This window comes from Protomyctophum parallelum, assembly GCF_964188405.1.
Source record: "Protomyctophum parallelum genome assembly, chromosome: 1".
In the NCBI taxonomy this organism is placed as follows: domain Eukaryota; kingdom Metazoa; phylum Chordata; class Actinopteri; order Myctophiformes; family Myctophidae; genus Protomyctophum; species Protomyctophum parallelum.
Genome location: NC_139697.1, coordinates 27,438,362 through 27,465,509, shown reverse-complemented (window position 1 = coordinate 27,465,509; position 27,148 = coordinate 27,438,362). Strand labels below are relative to the sequence as shown.

Below are 27,148 nucleotides of genomic sequence, written 5' to 3'. Positions count from 1 at the left end.
ATCAATTATTTATTTGGGGTTTCAACCTACTAATATTGGATTCATTGCAAACCGACCACTAGGAGCGATCCCAACTCGTTTGTTTTTGAAAATCTTATGCCCATACAACACCATGCCAAAAATCAAAAACTTGTCACCAAGTGCACAATCTTGATGATTTTGGCCGAATTCCCTCCCAGCTATAAGCTGTTGAGTAAATTATCCTTTTTTTCTCTCAACAGGCGGATAATGACCCAGTAATGGGTTTCCAGCAAATCTTTATGTTGAAGCTTCAAGATGGTGCATGGGTCTGCACAAATGACATCTTCCGGTTGGCGCTACATAACTTTGCAGCATAGCGTTTTATACATTTTTATCCCACGATTTTGCAACCCATTTTTTATCACCCAGTGTCATTTATCTAATGTAATCCTGGGCGCTACACTTCCTCTGCCAAGTGCCAACAAATTGTTTTGTCAGTCAGTTTTGAAATTCAGTTGTGCAGTGTGTGTATTTCTATATTTTGGCTACACCTTGTCACCCATTGTTTACAGTACACAGTACTAGTCAATTTTGTTTAAGGAAATTGTTGAGTTCTAATAGACCAAGTCATGTTTTCTAATAGTATGGTAGCTGTCTGTAACAAGATGGTTTAGAATAGATCACATACAGGCCAATAAATGTAATAAATACATTTCTATGTCTGAAATTAGCCCTATTGTGATCTAACCTTTGGAAATTTGCTATAAGATTTGACGATTTTCAGGGCAGTTCTAGCTGTAACAGTTTGCTTGGTCCAAAGTTTTGGTCAGTTTTGGTTTTGTGGACTGATATTTTAAATGGGTAGTTGCAGACAGTCTGTTTGACTAACGGATTGGAAATGGGTGTAGCTTGACTGCATCTGAAACTACTAGTGCACATTGGTCTGAGTGATAACAGGAGGCAGGAATCACTCTTGGTCTATACCATATGCGTAGGTCTGCAAACAGGAGCTACTGCAAATCAGTGGTTCCCAAATTTTTTCATGTCAACTGTCAAGGACCCCCAAATTGACACTCATTAGCCCGTGGACCCCCCCCCCCCCCCCATATGAAAATATATGCCAAGGAGGACCCATAAGAGAAGACTTTCACGTTTATAGCAGTGATTTTCCACCATTTTCATTTCAAGGAACCCCCAGTTTGCCCTGAAAAGTCAATTTAACTCAGTGTACAAATGGGACCAAATGGACAGGTCCATTTGGTCCCATTTGTACACTGAGTTACAGACCATATAAGGGTCCATTTGGTTCCTAACTATAATTTAGCTGGGGACCCCCTGGAACTCCCTCAAGGACTCCTAGGGGTCCCCGGACCCCACTTTGGGAACCACTACTGTAAATAAGTACTAAAGCATTGATGCAGTTGAGTTTCTTTCTGAACTGTTGAATATGTGAAAGGACAATACGGTAGAAAGATTTTTTTTTTTTTGTCCATTACATTTTACATAACATTTCAAATCACTATATTGCTATCAATCGCTAATATTGTTTCAACGGATTCAGAAAGAAGTCTAAATAGGTTGAAGACATTGTTATTATTATGGATTGGGGGTCAGAGGAGCACATGCATTTTTGTATTTATTTTGTCTGTACGTGGAATTTACATCCTTTAAATTTGATTGCCTGCTCTTGTTGACACGGCTATTTAGAAGTCCAAAATAAACACATTCTGTATTTTTAGATATAAGAATAATAAACCTTGTCCTAGCCTGAACTGTACTCCCCACTTAATTAAACAATGGTGCTTTATTGGGTCGTCCACTCACACAGTTGACAGTTTTTGTATTGAGTTGTGCTTGAAATGTACTGTGATTCTGCAAACTGTTAAATAAATACTTCAATCAATCAGACAGACAAGTAACTTTGTACAGTTGGCTGAGTTGTTCGTCAAACAAGCGATAGGGGGCGATATATCATTCATTCCAGTGATACGCAGTTTAAAGAGCCGTAATAGATAACTACCAGAGCACTGAGAGCAGCATACACACACACTGCACTACTGAATGTGACTGCTACCATAGACCTATATAAATATATCTATGACTGCTACGACGACATTGGAAAGAAGCTGCTCCTATTCTGCAGGACGATATTAAGGATACAATGGACGTAGTGAATGTATGCCCGGTGGAGTCCAGTAAACGCAAGGTAATGTAAGCGGTCGTCGCATGACATCTAGGTAAACTCCAAACCTTTTTGGTTGAACATTTTGGTGAATGTAGAACTATATGTTGACTGGTCTATAATCTATAACCACCACCAGTACACTTCCGCTAAGAAATAAGACGTTGACAATAGAACAACGAAATGGTGATAGAATCTAGAGATATAACCATGTTTTGCCATTGATAATTTAGTCCTTTTGTTGGACGTTTATTATATCAGTCTTTCAGTGCGCAAGCGCGGTGGTCTACGTACGGTACGTTACGTCAGAGTTTATACTTCGTCCCGCGGCTGTGTCGCGCGCAGAACATACTACAAGCTGTCCGTACTCCGTCGTACGAGAGAGTATTTCAAATGCAAAGAAGCCCATAAATAAAACTCATGATATCTCCTTTTCCTCCAAGGTGGAAACCTCACGAGGTTACCATTTCTGATCCATAGCGATAGACCTAATGCCGTTGCATTAAGGCTATGCCACTCACTCTTGGCTTACTGCCCTTGCTTGCAATAAGGCTATGCCACTCTTGGCTTCCTGCCACAGTCGCAGACCTTCTCCTCTGTAGCGAAAATATAGCTCTGGTACCAGACTGGTACATAGCTCTAACACCCTTGTACAAAAAAGGGAGTAAATTAGAACCCGGCAACTACCGCCCTATTTCTATTCTAAGCTCCATCTCGAAAGTGATGGAAAAAATAGTCTATGAACAGGTTGAAAAGTATCTTGCCACTAATAAATTGCTGTACGAGTTCCAATCTGGTTTCAGAACATCCCACTCCACTGACACATGCCTCCTCTATTTGAGCGACCACATCAAACACGAGGTGGACGCTGGAAAATACTGCGGCATGGTCATGCTGGACCTCCAAAAGGCTTTTGACACCGTGAACCACTCCATACTGGTTAACAAGCTTAAAGCTATTGGTTTTGATAGCGCATCAGTGAGCTGGATGCAATCCTACCTGGAGGGGAGAGAACAGATGGTGGAGGTGAACGGAACACTGTCCCCTCCCCTCCCAGTGAGCTGTGGCGTCCCACAAGGAAGCATACTAGGGCCTTTACTGTTCCTAATATATGTTAATGACATGACTTCAGCTTGTGACTGCAACTTGTTCCTGTTCGCAGATGACTCAGCACTGCTGGTCTCGGACAGGAACAAACTGCAGGTTGAAAAGACCCTCAGCTCTGAACTCGGTAGAATCTGCACCTGGCTCGCTGATAACAAACTATCCTTACACCTGGGAAAAACTGAATCCATCCTCTTCGGATCAAATAGTAATCTCAGCAAGGCAGATGGCTTCTTGGTTAGAGTGGGTGACAATATTATCACACGAAAAGATCAAATTACCTACCTAGGTTCCATCCTGGAGGCCAATCTTTCCGGTGATAAGATGGCCACCAACGTAATCAAAAAAGTCAATCAAAGAACAAGATTCCTTTACAGGATCTCCTCACTGGTCAGCAAAAACACCTTGAAGACCTTAACAGGAGCCCTCGTACAAGGTTTCTTTGACTATGCATCCACCTCTTGGTACCACAGCACCTCAAAGGCCCTTAAAACAAGGCTCCAGACCTCCCAAAACAAACTGGTCAGGCTCCTACTTGGCCTCACCCCCCGAACCCACCTCACCCCTGCCCACTTTGACAGGCTGGGATGGCTTAGGGTCGTCGACAGAGTACAGCATCTTGCAATGGGTCTGGTCCACAAGATTCGATACACCACCAAGATACCCATGTACCTGTCTAAATACTTCCTTAATGTAAACGAAGTCCACACCCACAACACCAGAGGGAGTGCAACAAACCATGTACAACCCAGATTCGGCACAAACAAGGGACTAAATTCTTTTCGCTCCTATGCCACCAAAATGTGGAACGCCCTACCAACAGTCATTAAGACATGTGAATCCCTTGACTCCTTCAAAACCGCTCTCAAAGGGCACCTACGGATGGCTGCAATTCGAAACTGGCCTCTGTAAAATCTGAATCCCCCCACCCCCCCACCCCATTTTCCCTCACTGTATATTGTATCTTTTCCCTTTTTTGCTTCCCATATGATGAATTTAGCTACATAGAAATGTCTATTTGTATGTCTCTAAATGTTTGTATGTCTTTAAATGTTTTGATGAATTGAACAATGTGGACCCTGTTGTAAACAAGTGTAATGCTTAATTGGGTCGTCCACTCACAGTTGACAGTCTTTGTATTGAGTTTGTGCTTAAAATGTACTGTAAATTCTACAAACTGTTAATAAATATTTCAATCAATCAATCAATCTAAAGTCTTACAATGGCAGCAAGGGCATTAGGGCTATGGACCAGAGGTAGTCCAGAGGTTTTCAACCAGTGGTCCAGGGACCACCACTTCACCAGTGGGCCTTGAGGGGGTTCCAGGTGGTCCCGACTCCCCAGCTAAATGGAGAGTTGGTAACCAAATGGACCCTTGTATAATAAACCTTTGAAATGAAACCAAATGGACCCTCACTGGTCCACTCATTTCCAGTGAGGGTCGATTTGGTTTAATGTTACACTCTCAAGAGTTACATTATTGTTAAACATCTGCATCACTTAATTTACAAGAAGTCTACAATTAGAGTAGAATAATTGTTATTTTGATCATTTGCCTGTTATTGTACGGTTTGTACAACATCAATACAGCATGGAATTGTGGACAAAATCGTACTCAGACAACAAAATATTCGAAGTTTTGGGTCTGAGAGGCTAAATGTCATCAAATGGTGGTCCGTGGCTCAAATGCCCAGTAAAATATGGGCCTTGAGATGAAAAGGGTTGAAAACTGTCCTAGTCGCCTTCGTGAATCTTGCGAGACATTCACCTGCATTTTAGCAGGATTTATCTATCCCTGTCCATATCGGTTTGCAACTTGAACATGGCTGAGTCGGCTCTAGCGAACTTTGCAACACTCGACACAGTCGACACGGCAACTCACGGGCGCTCAGTCAGTGGTGTGGCTCAAGTTCGCTAGAGACGGCACCCCCTCCATCGTGGTCTAAAACTATACTTTATCTGCAAAATAAAATAAAATATTGATTTCCCAGCTAGTAGAAGGTGAGAATGCTCCGCCTGCGGGCCCCGCCGCCCCCTACTACTACTCTTCTAGTAGTAGAGAGGGGCGAAGCCTTGGTGAGAATGCTGGTGAGCAGGCACGTGCACACATAGACAGCAAAGGGGGCCTAGGCCCCTGCCCTTTTACTGCCCTCTCCAGACCACGGTGAAAATAATACAAATGCCCCCTTCAAACTCTCCTGAACTTCAACGCAGCATTTTGCGGTGAAAGAATTTGTCCACTGTGTAGAGATCCATGTCGTACGCCGCATCTTCAGTAGCTAATGAGTGTGGGGTCACGCCCCAAAAATAGCTGATCTATAAGCTCTCAACGCATCGCAGCGTGATGCGTTGAGTGCTTGTAATCATGAGTGCCGAAATCACTACAGTGCCGAAACAGCGGTAAAATAGGAGTATGAATCGGCCCTAATCCTTCCCAATTCCCATAATAGGACAGCTGTAAAAAAAAACTGACATTCATTGATTCACATGGTCAGGATACTAAGGTCATAATTGATTTATCTATTATGTTGCAGAATGGTTATAAAGATACAGATCAAGAAAACCACGAGAATAGCATAGATGTGGAGGAGGACGAGCCTTTGCTCCGAGACAACCCAAGACGGTTTGTTATCTTTCCAATCCAATACCATGACGTCTGGAAGATGTACAAACAGGCACAAGCTTCCTTCTGGACCGTAGAAGAGGTGAGTGGTATTTGGTTGCGTGCGACCCCCCTCATGCAGCAGCTCATGGGGCAGCTCTACGAGCTTGTAGGTCTATTTTTGAAAAATCATGAAAATGTCGCGCAAATCTTTGAATGTATATTCTTTCACAGCGAACGTTTTAACTCAACTCTTTGCTTCTGAGGGGGTCCCTGGAATAACATTTTCAGATGGTGGTCGGTGGCCAATTCAATTACATATCATTTTTGGGGTCCTTGACATAATATTGAGCACCACTGATATAGAAACATTATTTCAGAAAACTGTCAGGACATTGTTTTTAATTTGACGTCGGGCCTAAATGGGTTAAATGAATTAATTAATTAATTCATGCTTATTTTCTCTTCAATTTCCTCACAACTAAAAAGGGTATCTTTGAAAAACCAAAGGCACTGTCAGACACTTTTCACAACGTTTCGGTCGCTACCTTCATGCAGGTATAAGTGACCGAAACGTTGACCTAATAAAGAGCAACATTCTTTTGTGTCCGACAGTGTGCAGGACCTCTTCTAATTTGTTTTTCAAATATACCTTTTTTAATATTATGCTCTATTGCCCTACGCACCTGTCACTAGCCTTTTGAGGTGTGCATCAGGCCATTTGCTATACAATTTCCTCAAAACAAAAAAAATAAAATATGAAGTCAGGTGTCTTTGAGAGTGACAGGTGTAGCGATGTCACGGGTCCCATCGACTGCCTGACACAATTAAAAGGAAAATCAATCAGCGGTTCCGTTAGTAGACTGCTACATAATCGGAGTTCCAAGAAGTTCTTGCCAGCTCTGGCATACAAACGGGAGGGGTGAGAAACAGCTGCTCCAAGACACTTTATCCCAACACATTCCCAAATGTAAACTATAATTCAAATGACCATAAAACAACAGTAGGCTAATTAAAGGTATATTCAGTGATTTCACTTAATTCAAATATCACTTATTTTTTTGTTTTGTTGTGATAATCCTCCCTACTATAGAGTGTGCTGGCCATATAAGGAGTTCCTCCCTGTCCCCAGTTAACCCCTGGGGGTCAAAAAACCTTAGGTTTCGTTTTTGACTCTCTATCCTGATTGGACGAAAGGTTGGGTCCCACAGCCAAAAACTAAACCTACGGTTTTTTGAGTGAAATCACTGAATATACCTTTAAGTTACAACACACTCTTCCCACACACACACACACACACACACACACACTTGTCACAACAGCTAGTTTCAACTCTCTTCCAAATTAAGCAAGATAGCACCACATAGCATAGCAGCAGACAATGTAGGGCAGAATCAATGAAAATCCATTCGGCAACAATTTACAATTATGACCTTTGATGTCTTCAATCACGTAGTAATCCATAATCAAGGGCGGACACCGTTGAGTTTGCCGGCCCAGAAAAGGTGAACTCCTCAGGATACAACTTTAGCTCCCCCAGGGACTGCTGACTTCCTGACGTTTGACATTTAGGCTAATCTCAGAGATGCTTCTCGTTTGTATTTAATCATAAACAAAGACGATGGTTTCTGGGATGAAGAAAAACCATTCTGCCGCATTCTATAAACCGCAAATAACACAAGCACGTGATAGTGTCAGGCATCAGGCATGACCATAGAGTTGGGGCGTGCAGAATCATCAATCTGCTGTATGCAGTCACAGAGGAACAAACTAGGCAGTGCCAGTGGCTACAGAAAGCTAAAACGCCCTGTTGGTAGGCTGTACAATCATCTCCCGGGGCGTCACCTAATTATCAATCATCCACTCAACTCATTCACTCTCTCACTCAGCTCACACACACCTTCCACACCTCAGCTCATACAAGTACAAAGAGGGCCACACAGTGCAAACCCATACACATTATGACATGTGAAGACCCCAGGGTCGTAACACAAGCAAGGAGGCATTGGGTCCCATTTTACAGTCTTAGGTATGACCAGGCCAGGGATGGAACCCCGACCTCCCAGTTTCAGGGCGGACACTCAAGGCCTAATGTACTATAATGTACAGTATGTAATATTACTGGCTCTCTCTGACACATACACACCTAAACGCTATGCTGACCCAGCCCAACATTGCCATAAATAATCAACCGTGGACTATATTTTCAGGTGGATCTATCCAAGGACCTGGCTCACTGGGACAGACTGAAGCCCGATGAGAAGCACTTCATCTCTCACGTCTTGGCGTTCTTTGCTGCCAGTGACGGCATCGTCAACGAGAACCTGGTGAGAGAGCGATAGAAAACCGCAGAATTATGAATATCACTGACAACGAACACACAGTAGTGTGTGGAGAGGAATTAATTGGCATAAATTGGGGAGAAATGGGGCAAAACAAGAAATGATCACATAGTGATATTTGTCAGGTGAAGCGCTGACTCCGTTGTGTTCTCCCCCCCACCATATTAGTCTGATTATTATTTTAGTTACGTGTATGTTTGTGTGTCACTCACAACCTCGCAGATCTATATATGGGTCCATTTGGTTACCAACTCTCCAAAACAACTAGTAGGGGAGGATGGGGGAAGACGAACCTTCGGGTAAGTTGAACCACCCCCTGTATCTTTAAAACTACACACATGAGTTGTCATGTGACCTCAAAATCAGGACACACCCACCATTTCAACCTGACTATGAAGATGAGAGACACATGGACAAAGTGGAAAGTACATTTATACACAAAAAAGTGTTTTTTGCTGGTCAAAGTAAAAAAATAAACTTTTCTGGAATAATCATTTTTATATTAAAGCAAAAGCACCCAGGTCTAAACTTATATATCATGCATGTTGGTGATATACCAATGTATAAAACCCATGTGAATCATTTAGCTAAACATTAGCCTGGAGCATTAAGCTAGCCATGTTTTGTCAAAAAGTGGCCATGGGGCAAGTTGAACCAATTCCTTGGGGTAAATTGAGCCAATTTTCTTAATGTGAATCACCATTCATATTTTTGTATTAAGTATTAGCTACTCAAATTATACTGAATGACCTTTAATTTGGATGTTTGCAAATGTTTGCAAATTTGCTATATTGTATTAACAATATTGCAAATATTATAAGGTTCTGAATAACAAACTTTATTTAATTGTCTTTATATTGTTTAAATAATAAATAAACAGATAAAGACTATTTGCAAAAGGGAAAACGTTTATTAAATTATTTTCAATACGTGAATACATTATCTGTTCAAGTTTAAGCTCTTTACATTAAAATATCATGTGGTTCAATTTTGGATCAACTTACGCCTTACCTGGGGCAAATTGAGCCATTTTTTTTTTTTTTTTAAAGGTCATATTTTCATGGCCCTTTGTCATAGCTGCTTACTCATCATTTCAATTGATAGAGGACATCCTGAAATATGTGTAGATCATTAGATTTGACTGCCATCTCATTTTGCCTTGCTTCCAGGACAACTTAAGTAAAAAGTGGTTCATCTTCCCCCATCCTCCCCCTATAGATGGATGGATAGATAAAACAATCGTTCTAATTTGTGCAATGTCATTTCCAAGTTCCAGTGCTTCTCATACGAGGAAATCAAGAAATCACTTTGGCGTTTCCATTTGTGTTAATGCCTGAACAACTCTACTCTGTTATGTTAAAAACAGATCGCTTGTTGTGTAATGTCATTCATACGAGGGCCTTGCATTAAAATACGAGGTAACAACTCTGTTAAAAACGCATCGCTTTCTTCTTAACAGCGGTGCCTGCCTGCCTGGCTGACAGCCTGTCACTCAGTCAAGAAGGCCGTGGGCCTGCCTCTAAGCACAAAGGCCGCACGGTGCGCCTCCTTGTTCTTTTGCGTTCTGGTTTATAATCAAGCCTCTCCTTCCCATTGCCCAGAGGTAGCTTTGCCGTTGCTTGCCGTCCCATTGGCTAGAAGCAGCCAATCACATCAGTAAGACTAGCTGATGACGATGTCGTCTACATTTCAAGGGCTATCACTAGGCAGGTTTCACCTGACAAAAAAAACATTTATTTATTTGTTCTTGGACATTCAAATACTTAAAGGCACACATTTGTGAATCTGTCTTTAACAGGTGCAGAGATTCAGCCAGGAGGTGCAGATTCCAGAAGCACGTTCCTTTTATGGATTCCAGATCCTCATTGAGAATGTCCACTCTGAGATGTACGGCATGCTCATCAACACATACATCAGAGACCTTAAGGAAAGGTCAGTCTCTCGATCTTCTGTCAGTTAGTAAGTAAGCGTTCCAGTGAATGTTGAGAGATGCAAACGAATGTTTGGGAGTAGAAACTATAAAGCTTGTACTCACAGCAGAATGAGCAATGTCATTTTGATTGGCTGGATCTACAAGCTCACAACGTGTCACATCGGCTATTGTCAGCAAAGATATTTGGTAGGACTCCAGTCAATAGGGGTCAGGTGGTGAAACTGTTGTGTGTCAGCACCTCAAGTAGCAATTTCAGTTACTTCAAGACTTCAAGTGGCTCCAAGGTTTGTTTGTACATTTGACATGTTCAACGCACGCGTCGTGCACACATAACTTTACCAGTAAGATACATGATGTCATCAATATTAGGCCTGTGGGAATGTCAATATATGACCATTAATTATTGTGACCTTTTTTTTTCTTTTGGTCTTTTTTTAATTGACGTTTTCACATATATGGATTGTTTTTTTCCCCATGTTTTCGGGGCCAGGTAGGGCGTAAAATGTGTACTATTAAATTAGTAAGGCCAGGCAGGGCCTCGGGCCATCCCAGGTACGGTATGTTTTGCTGGCACTGGTGTGTGACCATATATGGAGATGTGATGTTATGATGCGTGACCATATATGGAGGCGTGGGGGTGACGGACTAACGGATTGACGTTATCATAGTAGCTTTTCATAGTAAACGCCACGTGTTTCTTTTCTTTCTAGGGACTATTTATTTAATGCCATTCAGACCATGCCTTGTGTGAGACGAAAAGCCGACTGGGCACTCCACTGGATCAATGACAGTAAATCCATGTTTGGTAAGCAAACAATCTCCTCTCATCTGAAACATGAGCTCACAGATTGAATTCTGAAATCCCTAGTCCAGCACATGATTAAGTTATGTTAAGTTATGTTGTGTGTTATTATTATCCGTTTGTAGGGGAACGATTAGTGGCATTTGCTGCAGTAGAAGGCATCTTCTTCTCTGGTTCATTTGCTGCCATCTACTGGCTGAAGAAGAGAGGTCTGATGCCTGGTCTCACCTACTCCAATGAGCTCATCAGCAGGGATGAGGTCAGAAAAACTGTTTAGTGACCCTTAAGACTGTATTTCTGTATATCAACCTGTTGATATATGCCTTATTCTCTTATTACAAACTTAAGTTTCTCTAGTCTGAATGAAACTCCAGAAGTACCTTTCAGTTTACAACTGCATTGTTAAAAAATTATATTGTATACAGCTGTATGTATGTATCCGTAATTGATGCTGATATTATGCAAAGGTGTACGAGGTGTAGGAATATTTGTAATATTTGTGTCAGTGAGAGTTTTACTCTTGCACTCCTTAGTCCTTACACTCTGGATAAGAGTATTGTGGGAAATTAAATGTTAATGGTCTAATGATACATTTTTGGATTGATCAAACCTAATCTCTCTAAACAACTCCAATCTCTCTCTCCCCCTCCTTTGCGGTAAAAAACAAAACAGAAATAGTGGCAATAGTAGAAAGAGAGCAAACTGTGGTCTGAGAGAAACCACCATGGATGTTGTAATTCACTATCCTGTCAGCTACTGTTACGCCACACTTAACCCATTTAGGCCTGAGGCCGATTCTAAAAACGCCTCTAAATCCTGACCTACGGTTTCTGAAAAAGGTCAAATATTTATATAGCAGCATCATTTTTGAATACTGTACATACTGTACAGAACCCAAAAATGGGTTCCCGGCCTGAGGGGGTAAAACACCAAAAGGGGTTCCCGCCCAGAATGGGTTCCCTGCACACTGGATGCCATTTCTGTATACAGATAGATTTTGTACACATTTTGAACTTGTGAAATGGCACAAATGGCTCATCTAAAAATACAGCTCACCAGATTATTCATTATAAATTTATACATACATTTTACTTTACGCTTGAGTGTAGATTTAAATGTAAATTTGTTAATTCAGACTTATGTACCATCTATTCTTCTGTTAAAGGAGACTACTTACATATATTTTGGCATTGGCATTGGCCTCTATCAAAAGTTTTTGGAGTTGGATTAAGGAGATTGTAGCAACCATTGTTGGTAAAGCTCTTCCCAGCTGCCCAGCCCTTTTTCTCACTGGTCATAACCCAAACATCGCATTAACCTTTCAGGACAAACGCATATTATTAGCTGCCTCAACTGCTGCTAAGAAAACAATATCAAAAACTGGTTTGAACCGACTGTTAACTGGTTTGAACCGACTGTTAAATTAATTGCTTAATTGCTTTTCTGATATTTGTTTACTGGAGCGTTCTACTGCCAAGATGAATGGCGCCAGAGCGGACACTGTGGCCAACTGGTCCAAAGCTCTTGACGCAGTTCAATTAATTATTTAATTGATATGACGTTGTAACCAACGGTTTGCTTTTGCGCTCTTGTCTGTATCTGTAGCCCTTGTACTGTACATGTACATGTCTTTTTTGTCTTGTCTCGTCCTTGTCTGTTTGTTTGTGTTTGTCTTGTACTGGTCTGTAGTGTCTGTATGTTTTGTTTTTGTTGTTATTTTCCTACAGTATATTTATTTTTCTCCATCCCCCCCCCCCCCCCCCCCCCCGCTTTTTTAATTGTCTTTGTTTCATTGTTTTAGCTGTCCTTGTGTAAGGCCACCTATGTGCATTGGTGATTTACATGTTTGTCTTGTTAGAAAATATAAAATAAATAAAGAATTGATAAAGGGGAAAAAAGGGGGGGGGGGGAAAGAAATGGCACATTCTGCACAATGAGTACTTAACGAAGTAGTTCTAAATTTCAGTATTTGTACTTTTACTTAAGTAAAACAATTGAGTACTTTTTCCACCACTGTATGTTTGTTTGTGTCTCTCAGGGTCTGCACTGCAACTTTGCGTGCTTGTTGTACAGCTACTTGGTGAAGAAGCCAACACAGGACAGAGTGAGAGACATCGTCACCAAAGCAGTCAGCATCGAACAGGTCAACCATTGGTCATCATGAGATACACTCCAACCCAGTGGCTCTCAGACTTTTTATTTTAACCCATTTAGACCTGAGGACGATTCTACAAATGACTAAATCCTGACAATCCTTCTCAAAACCAGTGGCTAACCCAGTGGCTCTCAAACTTTTTATTTTAAGCTAAAGGACCCCCAGTTTGACAGGGCGCTATGCGTACTGACTGTTAGGCCACAAGACCCCATTTGATACAATATTTATCTCTGGTATACCCCAAATTACCAGTACAAATGGGGTCCATTTGGTTCCATTAGTAGTACACTCTGAGCTAGGGCATTCACTTCTAGTGATTTGTACTAGTTTACTAGTCGACTAGTTGTTTCACTACCCATTATGTAAAAAATAAATGGGCATTTATTTATTTTGTATAAATATTTGTACATTTAAAAACTGTTAACTGTGTACATGATTATAACTATAATTTACCTAATCTTGAGGCCTATTTTTTTTCTTATTATTATTATCAACTAGTCAACTAGTACCAACAAGGTGGACTAGTGGATTTACTAGTCGACTAGTTGAATAGTCGACTAGTTGCTTAAAGCCCAACTCTGAGCTATAGAATCATAAGGGTCTATTTGGGTCCTTGCTAGCCATCATTTACAGCTCGGTCTGTCCCGTCTATAAATATCCATGACCTTCATGGACATGACAATATTGAAAATTATTCTGTTGTTGCAGGAGTTTTTGACAGAGGCCTTACCGGTAGATCTCATCGGGATGAATTGTAACCTCATGAAGCAATACATTGAGTTTGTGGCTGATCGCCTACTCATTGACCTCGGACTGGCCAAGGTAATTATACAGTTTTTTAAATGAAATGTTTTACATTATTAATAATAATTATTAATAATTATTATGTAATAATAATTTAAGAGGTCATTTAAAGTTGCAAATGCAATCCGTAACATTATGACCTATCCATACTGACTATACCACTTGTCAACCAGTAGTGTTCCTACCCGCGACATACCAAAGCCTACACGGGTTGTGCAGTCGACGCGCTGTGATTGGCCAGTCGCTGTGATTCATGGACAGCCTAACCCTAACCTTAAACCTCAGTAAACGTAACTTGCCCGGGGGCGTGGTTATAAGCACAACCCGTGTAGGAATTAGTATGTAGCTTCCTACCCCAACACTAGCTCTGATCCATAGCTCTAATGCCGTTGCATTTAGACCTATGCTTCCGGGGATCACATAAATGCAGACCAGCCTCTCGTCGTTAGCGTAAATACAAATAACGTTTTTTCTTACTCACCAATACAAATGCGTGTTGTGTCATTAGAAAGCCTACTTTCCTTAGTGGAAGCACTCTGAGCCCCCACCACACGTATAAAAGGTACTTTTTGGCCAGAAAGGGATTTTCTTTTTCAATGGAGGAAAAAGTGGAGTGGAATTTGTTTTCCGGTGGAAGAAAAATCCCTTTCTGGCCAAAAAGTACCATTTATACGTGTGGTGGGGGGCTCAGAGTGCTTCCACTAAGGAAAGTAGGCTTTCTAATGACACAACTCGCCTTTGTATTGGTGAGAAGCAAAAACATTATTTTTATTTACGCTAAAGATGAGAGGCTGGTCTGCATTTATGTGAGCCCCGGAAGTCATCGGTAACGTAGCTCTAAATGCAAACGGCATTAGAGCTATGGACCAGAGCTACCGTCCCCAACACCAAAGACACCACAGTTGATAGATATTTTAGGCTATATTGTATTAACATACTACAATACCGATTGGTCAAATTAAGTTTTATTTACTAAAGAAAGTTCTGGATTGCGGATTTGAATGTCTTCCTGGCTTCTGCTGAAAGTCTACCTTTATAAAATAGTAACCACAGAGGAATGCACAGGACTATATTCTTTGTACAATGAATAGCATATGCACTTGTTACATTACTGTATAATAAATATATAACTAAATAGTTATATGCTTTAACCATCAGATGCCAAATATAGCAAATCTACTACGTAAGATCACAATGCATTACACCTTGACATGTTGTGAGCTTGTAGATCAGCTATTTTAGGTGTGCAATACATACTGGCATGCAACATGTAAATCAGTCTTTAATCTTATGGTATAAATAACGAATGTTTTCTTTTATTATTATTAAGGTTTACAATGCTGAGAACCCGTTCGACTTCATGGAGTCCATTTCGTTAGAGGGGAAAACCAACTTCTTCGAGAAGCGAGTAGGAGAATATCAGAGATTTGGAGTCATGTCAAATTCGAAGGACTGTGAATTCACTCTTGATGCTGACTTTTAAGACTTTTTACTTGTTATATTTTGTTACATTATGTTTGTTACATTTAATTTATATGTGTTTGTCTGTTTACTAAACTCAAACAAAGGAAGACTTGAGGTGCTACTGAAAGTAATGTAATTTATTAGTTATGTTACTTTCTCAGTTTAGAGAGTTAAAGGTATATTCAGTGATTTCACTCAAAAAAACCTTAGGTTTCGTTTTTGGCTGGGACCCAGCCTTTCGTCCAATCAGGATAGAGAGTCAAAAACGAAACCTAAGGTTTTTTGACCCACAGGGGTTAACTGGGGACAGGGAGGAACTCCTTATATGGTCAGCACACTCTATAGTAGAGAGGATTATCACAACAAAACAAAAAAATAAGTGATATTTGAATTAAGTGAAATCACTGAATATACCTTTAAGAGATTTTGAATGCCATTGCTCACATGCCAAACAGATAAATGAGAATAAAGTCAGCTGCCGTGTGTTCAGCTGCCTATATAGGCTACTTTAATATTTTGTAATAAAATAATTGGACTAAATGTGAAGTTATTTTTTACTTTATGTAGCCTATCTCTCCATGAAAGTATTTAAAAATGTACGTATCTCTGAATGTTTTTTTAATATATATATATATATATATATATATATATATATATATATATATATATTATTTTTTTGAATTTGTACACTTAAATGTTCCAGTTGTGTAATGGCATAATCTTTACTGCGGATTGTGGTTTTACATAAGGGTTTTACCGAGATTTCTTCAACCAGATTACTGTAACCAGTCTAACCACGATAGTCAGATCAGATGTTTGATCCCATAGGCCGGTGGAATGGTCGCGCTGGTTGGTTGTTATATTTACTGTATTAAAAGGGATTGTTGTCTCATGCATCCGCTAAATTGTACAATTGACAGCAATTTGATCATCTTTGATAGCATTTGTATACAGCGACATTAATTATATACCGGTATATATACTTTATTTTATATTAATATAGGATACTGGCAACTACAAAGACAGAGCAGAGGTATCCCGATTTGCTTTGGATTGTTATTTTATTTGCGATCTTTAATGTTTATTGTTTATAGTTATCAACTTATCACGACGCTCGTGGTCGTTGGTGGATTGGCCTGGCCCTGACAACCAACTGGCCTATCATAGCAATGACAGCATGACCACTATATCTATGACCACCAGTGACCGTACAGTACCTCCGGGCAATAGGATCGCAAGCATACGGTGGCTGCCAGGCAGCACTAGGCCATATTAGTAAACGTTTTATTGTTCAATAAGGTATTTGAGAAAAGGAAGAAAAGATGGCAGCGGCAACCGTCGACCTGCGAGCCCTGGTGTCGGAAAAAGCCGAATTCCTGTCGGGCCGTTTAAGAGAGCTCGTCTCGTCCGGCCAGGGGCTCGTCCGAGCTCAGTTCGGGCTGGACCTGGGTCTGAAACCCGAGCTGTACCCGGGGTGGATGTTGCTGTCCACGGCGGCGGCGGGGCTGCTGCTGCTCGGCGCTCTGTCCTGGGCCGCTCTCTGCGGCGGACTGCTGCCTGGGAAACAGCGGGGATCACCGGTCACTCACCCCGTAGGAGGAGGAGAAGGTGGTACCGGTGGGGAGCCTATAATAAAACCTCAGCACTTCATCAAAACCAAACCAGAGGAACAGAAGAAAAGGAATAAAAAGAAATCCACCGGCGACAAGGTACTGGAGTCTGGGTTGGTTACTGGACCGTGGAACTGACTGCTAAGGAAATTAAATTGGCATTTATAACAATAGGTTTATTCAGAGCTTATTACTTGTTTTTTCTGGACTGGTCACCGTTGTTAACTCGGATACTGTACAAATGCACGGGTTCATTTGGTTACATGATGATGTGTACTGTACGCGGTCAGAGTTATACACTTGGATTTATATGAACACTGACGATTTGAATTTAGCGTGCATGTCTGTTTACATTGTCTGGAATCTGTCATGGTAGACTCTGCCAGCTGTATAGTCTCTCTGAACCCCAAATATTTCACATTAATGGACCAAAACTAGCCTCAAGACTGTCATCATATAATATTTGTTTTTATTTGTCAGACAGTAATTTGTAAATGTCAGACTAAAAAAACAAATAATATCTATGACAGTCTTTGTCCAATTAAGGCTAGACCAAAACGTGTGTATATCATATCCACATTATTGTTAATTGATTATTAATTAATTAATCTTTCCCATTCAGAAGGTTCAGTCTAATGGAGGAGTGGTGGTTGTATCTCAAGAGGAAGTTAACATCAGTGAGACGGCTGTGTCCAGGCCATCCCCGGAGATCAAAGCGGAGAAGGTGTGTGTTGTCCTGATCATGTCTGTACAATATTTGGCATGTGTGTAACGCACATATGGATGGCAAAGAGACTTGTTAACATATCCCCATTTCAGAGCTGCCAACCTGCACACATTTTGTGTACCAACCACGCAATTCTAGGTGTCTATACACCTATAATTGCGTGGTTGGTACACAAAATGTGTGCAGGTTGGCAGCTCTGCCATTTGAAAGAACTTATGTGAGATATAACTAATGATTATGTGCAAGCCTTTGTCTGTACTGATTGTCATTAGACAATAAATCTACAGTAGATTTCATCTATATTTACAGTGATGTAAATGTAGCATTTAACTACCATTTCATATGGTTATAATATGGTTATATTCATGTAGAAAACAGAAGAAGAAATCATTATTATATCTAAAGCTAACAAAATAAAAAACAGTACAGTAGTGCATCCCGTGGATGCAGAGGTCGTTGTTTTATTGCGTTTTATTGACAACTTTTTTTCAACCAAGGTTCATGTTTTAGGTTGTTATTAGAGAAAGTAAAATATGAGTGTTAATTTCTTTTCATTTGCTGCTTTCTTTCGTTTTAGGGATTCTTTTACAAAATATGGCGATTTCTTTTTTATTTATTTACTATAGTCCTACTAGATCCCAAGAAATTACATCTGGGCACAAAAGATCATGAGATTTAGTGTGAAACTGATATATTGAGCCTATGACACTCAGTGTGGCTTCCCCCCAGTAGGCTACCTTCACATTCAGTAGATCCTGTGATCTTTTGTGGCCAGATGTAATTTCTTGGGGTCTGGTAGGACTATAGTCAATCATAAAAAAAAGAAATCGCCATAATATTTTGTAAAAAAAAGTATTTAGCCCCATGCTCGAATGCCCCCGCCCCCCCTGTCAAAAATAGCTGAAATTCTTCAAACGAAAGAAAGCAGCAAATGGGAAAAAATTAACACTCATCATTTACTTTCTCTAATAACAACCTAAAACATGAACCGTGGTTGAAAAAACTAAAGTTGTCCTTTTAACTATAAACAGCATTTTGGGATGCAATATGCACCCTATTTTAATCTCTGTATTTATATACGATCTAACAGCTGATTGACTGTTTCCCGCAGCAGGTACAACAAGCGCCGACAACAACGCAGGCCAAAAAGAACAAGAGGAAAGCCAAAGCGGAAGGAAAACCAACCCAGAATGTTTACACCATTGACGGAAAGGAAGACGATGGTAAGACCTAAACCCACCAGGGGGAAGTTGCTTAATAACGCATGTTTATATAGCTCAGAGTCTGAATACTTATTCACCAAGGACTTGTCATAGGCCTATATTAGATCAAGAAGTTTCAACTTCCTTAATCAGACAAAAGGCTGATCCATAGACAATGTATAAATAGTGGCAAACAACACTGTCATACTGCAGAGTATAAATGACCGTAGGCGTAGTGCTGTGAGAGAGAACCGTCCTGCACACACCCAGTCTCAGTTAATCAGTGATTCATTTCACCTTGACTGGGTAAGGCTGTGTTCCAACAATGATTTTATTTTTAGGTCACAGATTGTATCCTATATACAAAGCCCATATTTTATGTTTGGTTGTTGACAGATCCACTCAAACTTGCTGCAATTACAATTGGACAAAAACCTAGACAGCCACCCAGCAGGCTTTTATTTTCGTTCCCATTCGGCTTGAAAAGAAAAGCCTGGGGAAACGACACGTATTGGAACATTTGGCCTAGGAACAGTGTTGATTTCATCAACTAAAACTAAGATGAAAAAACAATTTTACTAACCCAACAAAACAATCCCCTCTCTTCTCAACTCCAGGCGCGTGGGAGACCATGGTCAGCAGCCGAGAGAAGAGGCAGCAGCGCAGGAAGGACAAGGGCCCAGAGGACTCTGGGACCCCAGTAACAGTGGAGGGACACGGGGAGCCACCTGCAGTTACAAACAGCAGGAAGCACAGAGGTAGTCAAAACGTTGTGAGCTTATAGATGTGATATTTGCAGTAGTTGACTGAAAATTGGAAGGTTTCCACAGTGATGTAAATAGGTTTTCAATGTAATGAGTCCCAGGATGCAGGGATGGTCTTTTAGCTGAGACCCAGGGACATTTTATGAGTCCCACTTCAACGACGTTAGGAGTCATATTTTTGCCATTTCATTTTATATGGTTATAATGTGGTTATATTCATGTAGAAAACAGAAGAAGTTATTATTTTAACTAAAGCTAGCAAAAAAACAGCACAGTAGTACAGTAGTGCATCCCGTGGATGCAGAGGTCGTTGTTTTATTGCGTCCCTTAACTATAAACTGCGTTTTGGGATGCAAAATGCACACTATTTTAATCTCTGGTTTCCAGTTCCACTCACTGCTCCTCCTGACTTGGGCATGACCCTGAACAGTGAACACCTAACTGCCTCACATGGCATATTGGCTGCATCCACCATCAGTGCAAGATTGTGTGTATGACGTGCTTTGGGAAAAAATGCTATATAACTACAGTCTTGTCCGACTCGCCCCTATTTTGGGCATTTTTCTTTTTCTTTTTTTTTTGCAAATAGCAGATCTACAAGCTCACAGTGTAGTGTAGCTTGTCTTAGTAAGTTTAAAATCAGGCTTAATTGATTTAATATAGGATTAATGGCTATAGCCTGCATTCCAAACAAATCATGATTGAAATAGTTTTAACTTAAACTAAATCGCCAGTACATACAGTGCATGATGAACAATTGTGTAATTCCTTTTCTTTTCCTTTGCTATGTATTTAAGAGTCTCAGCAAAGAAGAAGCAGCGGAAAGGGTGATGCAGGCAGTGCACCTGGTAAGAGCTGAAATCAAATGATGAAAAAAGGCACACGATATGTTTGCTCCCAATCTTGTCTTTATTTTAACCAATACATTCTCAAGTTAAACTTCAGAAAGCCCTGATGGGTGAAACGTTGTTTGGTTCAAATAAGGAAAAGATGGGGAGCAAACATAGTGTTTGTGTGCAGACAAGACATTGCCCTTTTCTTAATTTGAACATTTCTGGGGGTCTAGCACCGTGTCTAAAACCTGTGGGGATGTTATGCATATCTTATTCCTCAAAAGACCAGGCAAGCTTGACTACTTGCAATTAAAAAAAACGATTTTGTGTACATAGTCGTAGTAGTGTACTGAAACATTGTTTCCCCAAAAATCGTTTTTAATTGCAAGTCACATATGCATTCATAATGACGAAACACCAGCATGTAGAAACACACTTATATTTCTCTGTTGTAGGACACAATCTTCAAAATCTTCAGTTACCAAAAGGTCATGCCCACAACAATACCGTCCCAATAGAATAGCCCTCATTTATCAAACTTTCGGATCAAACCCTGGTTCTATTATTAAACATTGACTGCCAGAATTAAAACATCTTCTATCCCAGGGGTTTTCAACTGATTATGAACCAGGGGCCACCACCCTGACTAAGAATGAACCTGGGGGCCACCACCCTGACTAAGAATCAACCTGGAGCCACCATCCTGACTAAGAATCAACCTGGGGACCACCACCCTGACTAAGAATCAACCAGGGGCCACCACTCTGACTAAGAAACAACCTGGGGGCCACCACCCTGACTAAGAATCAACCTGGGGGCCACCACCCTGACTAAAATCAACCTGGGGACCACCACCCTGACTAAGAATCAACCTGGGGGCCACCACCCTGACTAAGAATCAACCTGGGGGCCACCAACCTTACTAAGAATCAACCTGGGGACCACCACCCTGACTAAGAAGAAGAAGATAATATAGGCATGGTGTGAGGGGAAAAAGCTTGAAATGTAACATTGAGGGCTTAAAGAGCAATAGACAATAAGAATGTACTGTTGTTGCAACTCTCCACCAAATAATAGAAAAAGTATCAATAACTATGGATGAAGACTCACATCGTCTATTGTTCCTGCTGTTCGTCCTTCCTCTTCAGCATCTTCTGGTTGGAGGGAGGAGCCGGCGATGGCCGGCGGTCTGGAGGGGTCCTCGGCATCACGACACAGAGCCCAGCCTGAGAGCACCCAGTGCTGGGGACAGGAGACGACACAAGGTAGGCAGTGGACGTGCAGAGAGTGTTAGAGGGACAGGGCTGGAATCAAGAGGGCACTTTTGGACAAAAATAGCGAAAATAGCAGATTTACAATGCTGCAGGCTTTGCCAGGGGTGGATCTGGTGCGATAGCACCCTTCTGACAGGTACTTGCTATTGGGTAAAGCAGACAGTTTAGAATAGATGACAATGGTCCTGTTGTCCTCTTTGCACAGGGACATGGAGTGGGGTTGACAGCAGGATGAAGGCTGATCTCAACCCTGTGTCCTTCTCCATGATGGGATTGAACGCTACAGGTAGGCGGAAATCATCAGGTGGTGTGTGATTTAAAAAATATATTTCTGCTTGTTACATTTCTTTGATATCTTATCTTTACACACCGTTTTGTTATTGCCTGTCTGTTTACATGTACAAATTATTTGTGCAAACATATGACATCTGAAGTGGTTGTTGAATCACGGCACTCAAATATACTTTGTGAAATACAGAATTCTGATTTAAGTCACCAATAGCGTCTCTCTCTCTCTCTCTCTCTCTCTCTCTCTCTCTCTCTCTCTCTCTCTCTCTCTCTCTCTCTCTCTCTCTCTCTCTCTCTCTCTCTCTCTCTCTCTCTCTCTCTCTCTCTCTCTCTCTCTCTCTCTCTCAGAGCCCATGTCTCAACCTATTGACCTTCAGTGGGACAGACATCCTGATGTTACTGATGAATGGTCTGGTTTCAGTAAGTGTTCAACCATTGGTTAAATATTATTTTGTAAATTTACTGAACAAGTATTCTGTCAGACACTGGCTGGTTAGGATTTCAAAATAGAACCCTGTATGCCGTTTGGTGAGAAAAAGTAGGAAGAAAAACAGGAACTCATCAGTTAAACATCAATATGAGACACGAGACAAGGTTTGGAAATACATTTTGGAGGTTGTCGATGTAAATATTCATTGTCTGTATTAAACTAATATATACTGCTGATGTGGCGTTCCAGATGGAATGGCAGCTGTGGACTCCAGTTCAGACTGGAACGCCCCGGCAGAGCACTGGGGCAACTATGAAGAGCCTCCTGTGTTGGTGACACCAGCTGCACCACCCAAGGAGCAGGCTGCCCCTCTCAAGGTCGGACTGGCACTCTTTGCTATGTTTGTTGTTAGGTTATTTAGGCCAGGGGCTTCAATCAGTGTTGACTTTGTCGACTAAGACAAAGAATGTTCGTCGACTACCTTTTTTCACTGACCAAAACTAAATGGAAACTAAATGAAAACTAAGCTATGGTGACTAAAACTAAGACTAAATATATTGACAATTTCGTCAACAAATAAAAACTAGACTAAAATGTCAGGAAGGGACTAGTGGACAAGGTTGCATGCTGGAAATAGCAGATCTACAAGCTCACAACACGTCGCGCTGTGACACGTGAGCTTGTAGATCGGCTATTTTCAGCATGCAACCAAGTGTAAAATGACGTATACTGGATCTCTTGGGTCCAATTGTCCCTTCCTAACATTTTAGTCTAGTTTTTATTTGTTGACGAAAGTAAATATATTTAGTCCTAGTTTTAGTCATCATAACTTTTATTTAGTTTCCATTTAGTTTTCGTCAGTGAAAAGGTAGTCGACGAACATTTTTCGTCTTAGTTTTAGTCGATGAAATCAACACTGGCTGATAAATAATCTTTGTGGGCTTCTTCTGTCTTCTGATTAGTTTCTTGTGTTGTTTTGTCATTGGTGGCCCAGCAGGTGTCAGAGGACGAGAAGGAGGTTGAGGATCCCACGGAGGGAAATCCAAGAATAAGAAGAAAAAGAAGAAGAAGGCAGAAGATGATACTCAGGCAAGAAACGTCACCTCAAAAGAACAACCACTTGAACCCTAGCATCCATGTTCTGGGGCTAACATTTGTCAAACATAGCAGACCTAAAAGCTTGCAAACACGTCAAGTTACAATTGTATATTACCGGTAAGCTATTTTCGGTGAAGATATTTGGTGTAGAGTGAAAACAGTTGGGGGCTTAGAATAGAGCCCTTGGGAATCCGTGGTTTTTTAAGTGCTACAAACCAGAAAATAAACTATCCCTGTGAGCAATTGTTATGGATAGAGTTTTTAGTTTTTTTTAAATTTCAGCCAGCAATGGGTAAATTTGCATCTGCATTCAAAGATGTTCCTGCAGATTGCGGCCCCTAGATGTGTCACAGAGACTAAAACATTTTTGGGAGCGTTTTACCCATTGCTGGCTGTCTGAATACAAAAAAAATAAAAATAAAAAGGTCATTAACATTTTGACATATTATTGCTTATAGCAGCTTTAACATTGAGTGAGTGAAGTTTCTTTCAGTGGTGAAATGTTGTGTATGTTTGTTTTTTAGACTGTAAGTGAGGTGTCCCGTGAGGCTCCTCCCATCACGCCATCGTCTCAGAGTAAGTCTGAATTTATTTACTATTCTCTATTTATTTATAGGGGAATGAAACAGTAGTATGGCCAATGTATGTTTTTGAAGGTCCTTGACATGAAATAGGTTGAGAACCACTGACATATTTCTGAAAACTGTCATGATTTAGACAACATTTTGTAGTAAGTCTTTGTTATTTTCCATCCTCCACGGATCCTTCCTTCCATCTTTGTAGAGAAAACAGAGCAGACGGTGGAGTCTTCAAAGTCTTTTCAGAGGAAGAAAGTGCGAAGGGAAACATGAAGTCACGTGACCCAGTCCGTATTAATCATATGCAAATGATTGTCCTGTGTGTAAAAATGCAATAATTACCAGGTACGGGAGTTTTTTGCTTTCTTTTTGTTTTCTTTTTTTTTGCTGTGTGGATAAATTAACTATACTTTATTCAATTTAAGAAAAAGAGAAATTTAAAAGAAAACAAGCAGCCAGATACCAAGTGATTCTTGGCTCATCAGAGTGAACAAAGTGAGGTCCTGTGGACTGAGATCTTAACTGATTTGCACTATATATATACGCTACACTGCAAACAGAGCACAAGTTCACCTGCAGTGGGAGAGAGGTACAAGTTTTATTAAACCTATTATTTTTTCAATGGCAACAAAGTTGTTGTTTTTTTGTGAGTATGTTAAATGTTATTAAAGAAATGAAGTTAATTAAAGGGACACTTCACCCTTTTTGCAAAAAAATATATGTTAATGACGTTTAGAAGCTTTAGATCACTTTCCTGGGGGTATTTATGTGTGTAATATGTGGTTTTAGTTATTTTAGATTGTAGCAGTGAGCCTGTTGTCTCTGATGTCATGGACACTGGTCTCACTAACTTCCTGGACTACAATTCCCATAATTCTTTGGTGCACTGCTCCTCCTTGTGGATAGGGGAGGTCTGTCTTACTGAGACAACATGTAGTCCAGGAAGGAAGTGAGCCCAGTGTCCATGACATCAGAGACAACAGGCTCACTGCTACAATCTAAAATATCTAAAACCACATATTACATACATAAAGCCCCCCAGGAAAGTGTTCTAAAGCTTCTAAACGTCATTAACATATATTTTTTTGCAAAAAGGGTGAAGTGTCCCTTTAAGGAATGGAAAAATGTATGAATGAGTTTATACTTTGGTTGGTTTTGGTTGGTCCGTCCCCCTGTTCTGTGGCACGGCATCACATATACTGAAAAGGTGGAAAGCTCTTTCATGCATTTGCTGATCTTGAACCAATTTAACCACATTTATCCAGATGTGGAGCCGGTGGTAAAACTGGATTGATGGCAGGCTTGCTGATGCTTCACTTTGTAGCAGTTACAACTTTCAGCCACTAGGAGGCACTGTAACTAAGGTTAAATACTAAAACCAAGGTTGTGGGACACTGCTATTTTTCTGTCAGTACAGTTATTGAGTATCTGTATCTTTCTTTAATGTGCATTGATCTTTTTGGAGACATTTAACACTCTTTGCACTCTAAAATACCTGTCAGATGGTTTTTAAAATCCGTATCTTTCCTTCCAACCTCTGTGGTAGAAAGAGCCATGCCATATGTACAGATTGTAAGGGCTTTTTCCAATTCTCTGTGATTGCACTGTGCAAAAAGGCTGTACTGAATTCTTTTGATGTTATTGTGACATTTGATTCGTTTTTTAAGGATCCTTAAAGTTTTGCAGAATGTGAAAATGTGTAAATCCAAGTTTGTAATTGACTTCCTGGCTTTGTGTGAAGAGGGGGAAAGTCCTTTGTGATGTTAAAAAATAAGTACATACATTTAATTAAAAAAGAGGGGAGGGGGGGTGGTGCAGCTTTAATTCCATGTCAAAGGTTTGTTTTTGTAAACAAATTATATACATCAGGAACTGAATTCTATTGCCTTAAACTGTTAGTCGTATGTAATGTGCATTGGCATCCTTTCGTTTTTACTTTCCATCCAATTGCAAGTTTCAATTGATGTCAAAAGGTGAATTTAGCATGACTTCGACAAAGCCTGATTTATGCTTCAGTGACAAAGTGACATTCAGTGACATGTTGCTCAACAACAACAATGTATTTTCAAACTTAAGCACATGATTCAACCTAGCATCTATTTTTGGCATATCATTATAGGTGAATGTGTTGTGAACTGGTTGGTTGACTAGCTTCACAATGCAACTATCGTAAAATGCAGTATAAGATAGGGTTTAAGTGTGTGTGTGTGTGTGTGGGGAGGGGGGGGGGGGGGGGGGGGGGGCTGGATGGCAACCGCAAGGTTGCTAGTTCGAACCCTTTGGGCTCCCCCAGAGTTAGTGTCGAAGTGTCCTTGAGCAAGACTCTGAACCCCTAATTGCTCCTGATGTGCTGGTTGGTGTCTTGCATGGTTTCCGCCGCCATCGGTGTATGAATGCGTGTGTAAATGGGTGAATGTATAATGCACAATCTATGTAAAGCGCCTTGGATAAAGGCGCTATATAAATGCACCATTTATACCATTTTGACATTTCCGAAGCATAAATCAGGCAAAGAATACTTGTGTACATAAATGAAATGGGCAGATAATTGTGCTGTAATTTTTTGGACACTTGGTGTACATAGGGGGTAAAATGTGGGGCTTGAGCATCTTCATAGACCTATATATGCTTTAGAAGGGATTGAAAACTGCTGTGTTTTACTAGGTTTTGACTGTGTGTTCAACGAGCAGTAGGCTAGTGCATCAAGCTGTTAATTGGTGGTGGTGATACAGTATTTTTATGTTTGCCCATAAATCTTTGTAGACTCGATAGGTCGTCAGTGAGAAAAGTTGGTGTAGCTACCAGCTACTACAGGCACTTATATTTTATTGTATTCTTTTTCTTTTTATACTGATGAATGAAATGATCAATTTAGTCAATGTATTTATATACTTGTCCTTGAGGATATGATTTTGAGAATGATTTTGTTTTATCGCATAAACTATTTCTATGTTTGTTAAAGTTGAAAAAGTAATACATTAAATGCTTGATATTA

At 40.5% G+C, this 27,148-nt stretch overlaps 2 protein-coding genes across 3 annotated transcripts; both read left to right on the top strand.

Moving 5' to 3' along the window:
- The first annotated feature begins 1,979 nt into the window (after nucleotides 1-1,979).
- rrm2b (ribonucleotide reductase M2 b) lies at nucleotides 1,980-15,865 on the top strand. The gene is made up of 9 exons (XM_083766976.1): nucleotides 1,980-2,167; nucleotides 5,782-5,952; nucleotides 8,060-8,176; nucleotides 9,990-10,123; nucleotides 10,835-10,929; nucleotides 11,052-11,185; nucleotides 12,965-13,069; nucleotides 13,790-13,903; nucleotides 15,216-15,865. The coding sequence occupies exons 1-9, from the start codon at nucleotides 2,123-2,125 to the stop codon at nucleotides 15,366-15,368; spliced, it is 1,068 nt and encodes a 355-aa protein (XP_083623102.1). The 5' UTR covers nucleotides 1,980-2,122; the 3' UTR covers nucleotides 15,369-15,865.
- A 716-nt stretch (nucleotides 15,866-16,581) lies between these two features.
- On the top strand, nucleotides 16,582-27,148 carry mtdha (metadherin a). 2 transcript variants are annotated; one of them, XM_083770331.1, is made up of 12 exons: nucleotides 16,582-17,058; nucleotides 17,582-17,683; nucleotides 18,801-18,909; nucleotides 19,506-19,646; nucleotides 20,450-20,500; nucleotides 21,634-21,750; nucleotides 21,965-22,045; nucleotides 22,396-22,467; nucleotides 22,727-22,854; nucleotides 23,475-23,566; nucleotides 24,100-24,151; nucleotides 24,359-27,148. In XM_083770331.1, the coding sequence occupies exons 1-11, from the start codon at nucleotides 16,672-16,674 to the stop codon at nucleotides 24,104-24,106; spliced, it is 1,287 nt and encodes a 428-aa protein (XP_083626457.1). In that variant the 5' UTR covers nucleotides 16,582-16,671; the 3' UTR covers nucleotides 24,107-24,151; nucleotides 24,359-27,148. The 2 variants fall into 2 exon arrangements, with proteins under 2 accessions (XP_083626457.1, XP_083626456.1); XM_083770330.1 differs by having other exon boundaries at nucleotides 18,798-18,909.

Excerpts from the sequence above, each read along its gene's own strand:
- rrm2b (XM_083766976.1), top strand. The coding sequence starts at position 2,123 with ATGGACGTAGTGAATGTATGCCCGGTGGAGTCCAGTAAACGCAAG. Across the intron at positions 10,930-11,051 it reads TGACAGTAAATCCATGTTTG|GGGAACGATTAGTGGCATTT; the intron begins GTAAGCAAACAA and ends ATCCGTTTGTAG. Across the intron at positions 11,186-12,964 it reads AGCTCATCAGCAGGGATGAG|GGTCTGCACTGCAACTTTGC; the intron begins GTCAGAAAAACT and ends TGTGTCTCTCAG.
- mtdha (XM_083770330.1), top strand. The coding sequence starts at position 16,672 with ATGGCAGCGGCAACCGTCGACCTGCGAGCCCTGGTGTCGGAAAAAGCC. Across the intron at positions 19,647-20,449 it reads AAACAGCAGGAAGCACAGAG|AGTCTCAGCAAAGAAGAAGC; the intron begins GTAGTCAAAACG and ends TATGTATTTAAG. Across the intron at positions 22,046-22,395 it reads GATGGGATTGAACGCTACAG|AGCCCATGTCTCAACCTATT; the intron begins GTAGGCGGAAAT and ends TCTCTCTCTCAG.